Source organism: Vicia villosa, unplaced genomic scaffold (assembly GCF_029867415.1).
Source record: "Vicia villosa cultivar HV-30 ecotype Madison, WI unplaced genomic scaffold, Vvil1.0 ctg.000044F_1_1, whole genome shotgun sequence".
Classification (NCBI taxonomy): Eukaryota; Viridiplantae; Streptophyta; class Magnoliopsida; order Fabales; family Fabaceae; genus Vicia; species Vicia villosa.
The window spans coordinates 1,487,307-1,494,502 of record NW_026704976.1 but is presented as its reverse complement, the minus strand read 5'-3'; the positions used below and the strand labels follow the sequence as shown (position 1 = coordinate 1,494,502).

At 28.0% G+C, this 7,196-nt stretch overlaps 1 protein-coding gene across 1 annotated transcript; it reads left to right on the top strand.

Moving 5' to 3' along the window:
- The first annotated feature begins 4,302 nt into the window (after window positions 1-4,302).
- Window positions 4,303-6,279, top strand: LOC131622752 (putative FBD-associated F-box protein At1g61330). The gene is made up of 3 exons (XM_058893795.1): window positions 4,303-5,166; window positions 5,284-5,448; window positions 5,914-6,279. Exons 1-3 carry the CDS (start codon window positions 4,303-4,305, stop codon window positions 6,277-6,279), a joined length of 1,395 nt encoding a protein of 464 aa, XP_058749778.1.
- Window positions 6,280-7,196: the final 917 nt, after the last annotated feature.

Sequence of the window (7,196 nt, the reverse complement as noted above, 5' to 3'; positions counted from 1 at the left end):
ACATGATGTAACCGGTTACATCATTTAGGTAACCGGCTACATGTTCGTGAATTTGAAATTTTTAGGCATAACGTAACCATGTAACCGGTTACATCCTTTAGGTAACGGGTTACATCTAAACCAGTGGCACTTTTTCAGGCTGTTTTGAATCCAAACGAATTTGTCTTTCAAGCCTTTAACCATTGCATTGTTCCATCAAAATGCAATCATTCTAAAAGGTGTAAAGTCACCTATAAATACTACACATTTTCAAATTTTATTTCTTACCTCTTTCATAATATTCACAACCTTTATCTCACAAATTTTTTCAAACAAAGTGTTCCATATCCTTCAAATTTCATTGAGAAATTTTCTGCATTGCTACATATCATTTCAGAAAAATATTCTCATACATTCATATACGTTGAGCACTAATATATCCTTGTGAATTGTTTTATTTGAAAGGGAAGATCAATCAAGTGATTGATATATTATTCATCTTCAAAAACTCTTGTTGGAATTAAGTGTGTGCATTGATGAGGATTGTTCTTCTTGCACTTAGTGGTGAAGATCTTAAAGGTTTTAAGAGCCTTTGATCTTTCTATAGGTTAGATAGTAAAGCATCACATTTGGTGTGGATAGGCTTGTACAATCATTCTAACTATAGTGAAATCTCTTTCGTGTTGAAAGGGGACTGGAGTACTCTCGGATTGTGAGGGGAACCAGTATATATCGTTGTGTCGTTTATTTTTCTGCATTTTACTCTTTCCATAACCTTACCATAAACCAGAAAAATAATCCACATATCTCAAGAAAACCGATATAAATTTTAAGAACCTAATTCACCCCCCTCTTAGGCGCATTTCATACTTACAAATTGCATAAATATGTATATATGATTATACTACCTAGAGTCACATCATCTAAACCAAATAAGTTTTCAAGTTGATCAAGTATTTATATGGCCTTAAACAGGCTAGTAGGAAATGGTATGAGTAATTAACATACATCCATATTCATCATGTTTACAAACAAGTTGAGCCTGACCATTCTCTTTTTGTCAAATCCAACAATTCAGACTTCACAATCCTTCTAGTTTATGTTGATGATGTCATGCTAGCAAGACATTATTTGTCTTAATTTATAAACATCAAAGGAGACCTCCATTAAGATTTCAAAATAAAGGAGTTATGCATTTTGAATTACTTTCTAGGTTTGTAAGTTGCTCACTCCAAACTGGGATCTTCACTTTGTCAAAGAAAGTATTTTTTGGACCTTCTTGCATAATCAGCTTACCTGGTTCCAAATAATCTCACACTTCATTATATTCTTCCATCAAACTATTCCATGATAATGTTGAACTTTATGAAGACATTTGATCCTATCAAAGGCTAGTTGGCAGGCTCATATACCTTAACACTACCAAGCAAGATACCATTAATAGTACCTAAGAACTAAGCCAATTCTTATCTAAGCCTTCCATCATTCATCATAATGCATCTTGAAGAGTTTTGAGATACCTCAAGTATTATCTTGGAAAGTCTTATTCTTTCCTCAATTTTTTTGTCCATTTCCTTAGTTTCTCTACTTACTGAGCTGGTTGAAAAGATACAAGGAGATTTATTTTAGGCTCATGTTTCTTCATTGTCTATTCCCTTATTTCATGGAGAACAAATAAAAAATACACAGTTTCTAGATCTTCCTCTTGAATATAAGCTTTTTGGTAAAATCTTTACTAAGTCACATTTTTAAGAACAAAACATTGTTAAGTCACAACAACAATACAACAATAACATATAACATTCTCAAAAACTCAAAAACCTCTCTATCACACTCTCAATCACAACAACATATAACATTAAAAAATTTGCAAAGCTACAACGACTAAACAATACCAACAACTACATAAAAACACAACAACATATTTCATTAAAACTCTAGGGTTTAGGGTCTCAAGAACAACAACATTTGAATAGTGGTAAAATATTTCACGTACCGTAAAGGTGTAGCAGAAGAGTTAAAGAATGAGTTTCGTGTACCCTTCTTGTGAGTTTCGTCTTTCCTTTCTTTTACTCACACGTGATATGATAGAGGTTAATGAAAACATAAGTTTAGTGAAGATGAGTTTTCACTATAGAGTTGTTTTGTTCTGAATGGTTTTCGCTAAGGCACAATTATGTTATGAAGAAAATAAACTATATCTTCTTAATGTATTAAAAAAAATTCACAACTGTTACTTTTACCAACCATGGAGAAAGATTCTACATATTTGTCGATTTAAAGCTCAACACATTCATTCACCTTTTCACTAAACCTAACTCATTCCACTTCCAAACTTCATTTTTCATTCTTATTGTGTTGTTGTATCACTGATCCTGAAGGTTTAGGATTTGAAGATTTTAAACGAGTATAATGAAAAACATGGTTTGAAGATAACTGTACAGTTTCACTTTATCAAGTAAACGGTAGGCTTGAACCTTGACATTGAACTTCAATGCTATAATTTTTAAGATAGTAATAATAAATGAAGATAAAAATTTCAAGTTTAACTTTATCAAATAACCGGTATGATTGTACTTGACATTTATCTTCAACACCAATAATAATGAATGAAAATATAACTGTATATGCTGAAATTTAAAACCTGTTTATGAGAAAGACATTTCTCCACGGATGAAAAATCTGACCGTGGTAAAATGTTATTTACTTTTAAGTTTAAAATAAAAATAAACATCCAACATTTTACCACAGTTGTTCTGATTAATCAAAGTGAAATGTGTTTTGAAAGTTAAGAAGAAGAAAAAAAATTCACAAATGAATAAATTTTATTACGGTGAATACTATGGTGAGGTTTTTTTTTTTTTTTTAAAATCTACATTTTGTAGTAGTACTAGTGTTGTTGTTGCTAATACTAAAATTCAACAAAATCATATTCACTCCTCAACATTCTTCTTTCACCTCTAATTCACTATTTAATTCGCTTTTTTAATAAAATTTATATTGCATAATTTTTCATCACCAAAAATCGAATACATTTTGCTTTAAGTATAAGCAAAAATAATATGGTATCCAATATTAATATTTAAATGGCACCAATGTACTCATATAAACTTAGTCAAACTGAAAAATTAATTTGTATTAAATATTGAAATTTATAGAATATTCAAGTATGATGCATTGTATTTTAAAAATAAAATTTGAAGTTTTATTTCTGTCTTTATTGTTATTGTCTAGTAATTTAATTGTGATAATATTTTCTTTTTAAAAACTCCAAAGTAATTTAATTGTGAGAATATTTTATATATATATTTGAGTATGTGTTGACCAATAAATCAATAAAAAATATATTATATGTCGATATTCAACAATAGTATTATAAATCAATAAAAAATGTTTACTTTTAAATAGGATGTATTTAACATATATTTTTTTGACTTTAGATATTAAATGTATTAAGCAATTATAATTTGAAGAACATTATTTAAATACATCTAACGATTCTTAATTTCAATATTTTATACCATCTAACCTATTTTAGTATTATATATTAAAAATTTAAAATAAATTTGAATTTGAATTTGAATTTTATGTATCTAGCAACAGTTTCCCTGTAAGTTAAATTTTTATAATATATTTTAGAAATTAAATATATTATTCGAAAGATTCGCTGAATTTATGTGTTAAAGTTGAAAAATTAAAAATATACTTTATTGAAGAAATTTAGTATAAATTTATTAATTAAATATATAAAAAAAAAAAGAATTAGAACATAAAATAACAATGAAAAAAAGCAAGGTATTTAAATGATAAGATATTTTATTTTGACCAGATTAGTTAGATATTAAAGTAGTACTTTAAAATAAAAAATATTAAATAGTCATCATCCTTTAATTTTATAAAAATCTTAAAGACAATTATTAAAAAAAGAAAAAAGAAGAGTATCTAACAAGCAATACATGTGCATTGAACACTCAAAATCCAACGTGGGTTGTAATTCTACAAATACTAGAAATGCATTTGTTGTAGCATGCAAATGCCATGTCACTTAGTATTTTTTTATGGTTTCTTTTTGTTATTAATTTAATGTAAAAAAGTAATTTTAAATTTAAATCTTATTAAAAATATGCAAAAGTGGTCATAAGAAACACATTCTTTCATTTTTTTTAAATTAATTTTTTTTGTCTGTATTATTGAGTTTTGGTCTTTAAAATTCAATGTTCCTGCATTTTTCTTATTCATCACATTTTATATTCATCTGTATAAGTTTGAAATCCAGTCTTGTTCTTGATCATTTCTTCATTGTTTCCTTTTGTCTATTCAATAATGGACATTTCTGAAAATCAAAGTCATTCACTTGTAAATCTTCCTGAGGATATCATTCAAAACATTTTCACCTTTTTACCGATCAAAAATGCAATTGTAACTTCATCAACTATGGCTAGTAAGTACAAAAGATCATGGCGTTATAATCGCCGATTCCTATTTAATATAGAATTATATTTTATGTACACTAAACAAGATTTGGCAAATATTGTTGATCATGTGTTCAATTCGCACCAGGGTGCTGAAATTAAAACGTTTCAGTTACATATCAATCCTGATGGGATTGAAGTGTTACTTAAAAAATGGTTACAAATATGCACTCAAAAGGATCTGGAAGATCTTGATTTACATATTTATCGATCTAATTTCACAATTGAATTTAGTGTTTTTAACGCACTACATAAATTAAAAACATTAAAATTGGTTAGGTGTGTGATCCAGTTACCAGAGGTTCCGAATGGTTTGAAATTTCTAAACACAATAAGTCTACGTAGCCTACACATCACTGAAGATGTGTTCAATGTATTGATTACGCATTGTAAAATGCTTGAAGTTGTTGATTTGGTTGATTGCTCTACAATTAAGAAAGTAAACTTAATTGTTAGAGAAAGTAAATATTTCAAAAAATTAAGAATTGCTCGATGTGAAGACTTGGAAGAGATTGAAATTGATTCACCAACTCTACATTCATTTTTTTATCAAGGAATTTTTTTAACAATTCAAATTGCACAAGGGATGCAATTGTATGAGGCTTCCTTGATCTTTAAACCTTCAAAAAACTACATTCAATCAACCAAGTTGGAAGCTCTAGTTAATGATCTCTCTCGTGTCTCTGTTCTTACCATTACACCTCTACTCATTGAGGTATATGTATAAATATATGATTATTTTGTTTTTTATTTATATTTTAATTCTTACTATTTTATTTATTTATGTGCAAATTATAGCATGCTATATATCTATCTATTTTATTTATTTCAGGGTATGACTGCAAGGATTCGCGATGGGGTATTTCGGGAAGCACAATATTGTTTTGTGAATTTGAAAGAGCTTCAAATATTTATGAATGGAACAATATTTTGCAATCCGTATGATATATTCAGTTTTCTCAAAAATTGTCCATCTTTAATGAAATTGTTCATCGACGTAAGTACTATTAATTTATTTTCAACTAATAACTATTAATTATTTGTTGATTGATTTAAATCTAAAATCTAAAAGTATATGTACCATTTTTCTAAAATTGATATTCATTTGATTTCAACCAATCCAAAAAAAAAAACTACTTTTGGTTGAAAACTAAAATAATAAAATAAAAGAAATTTTGAAAAAAAAACTATAAAGAAAATGTACAATTTTTCTAAAATAATACACATTAGATTTCAACCAATCCAAAAAAAAACCATTTTTAGTTGAAAACTAAATAATAAAATAAAAGAAAATTTTGAAAAGATAGACTCATAAGTTAACAATGAAGTAAAAGTCTCATTCATAAATAGATTTTGAAAATAAAATAAATAATATTTTTAAATAAAAATATAATATAAACATGTTTTTAATCTCTTAAGTTATTTATTTTATATTTTGGTCATGATCTGAGTTTATGTGCAGCTAGATGGTTATCAATTTGACTTTGGAATGTATTGGGAAATGCATCAGAAAAACTTGCTTGAAAATTGCAATCATAAATTTACTCAACTCAAATTTGCGGTGATTAGAAATTTTAAGTTTCTACCATCTGAACTTGAGTTAGTAAAACTAATTTTGCAAAGAGGAACGATTTTGGAGAGGTTGGTTTTTGTTCCACCAAAGAAAAGGACTCGAAGCTTGTTTAAAAGAGAAGATGCACCCAAATATGAAGAAATTTTTTGTTCTTGGAGACTATCAACAAGTACAAGAGTAATGTTACATGACAAATATGTTGAGAATACTTCCCCAAATCCAACTCATTCGAAATTTTGGTTAGATGCATATTGAGTTTGGAAGTGGACTGGAATTAGAGGGTGTGTTTGTAAATTTGGGGTATGGGTTTTATCTTTTTCATGTTGTTGTGATGTTGTCAACATTATAAGTCAATTTTTACATTATATGCCCTTGCTTTTTCATGTTGTTGTGATATTATAATGACATTATATATCAATTTTTACATTATGTGCCCTTGTTTCTGTGTATATTTTTCAACTAAAAACTCTTTTATGAAATTAAACTTGATTGTGTTTTCTCCTTTAGTGTGTTTTAATGAATTTTTAGTTATTTGAAAAAGTAGTGGGGGACAAGCGATTAAATGTCTTCTCATCATTAAAATGTTTCGATGCCTCTTTCTAACATGTGGCCTAAGGTGACTAGTTAGGGCATGATTGTAACACCCCAATTTTATCCGGTAATTTATTCGGTAATTATAACGAAAAATAAGAGTTATTCAAAGACTTTATCAACAATTGAGATGTCACATTTTGCCATTCAAAGACTTTATCAACAATTGAGACTTTATCAACTCGATAATACACAACACACAACATGAACAACTTAATCAACAATTCCACGTCGCCAGGCATAAGCCTACATCACTAATTTTCTTTACCAATAAATGGAGGTAAACATCGTCACTGAAACATCCTGCAACTTCGCATAAAACAACAACAATACACATCACTGATACATATCACAAGAAAACAACAACACAACATATTCAACATAATTCACACAACAAACCAATCATAAATACCTACTAAAATATGCAAACTACCTCGACAATTTTCCGTCAATTCCAGACAACTAATTTTACCGCTTAATTCTGGTAATTGGATGAAACCTGCTATTTACTTCTACAACTTTCCTCTACTAAAGCTACCATGCTACTAATTTAGCAAATACCTTGTTTTATTGATACTAAA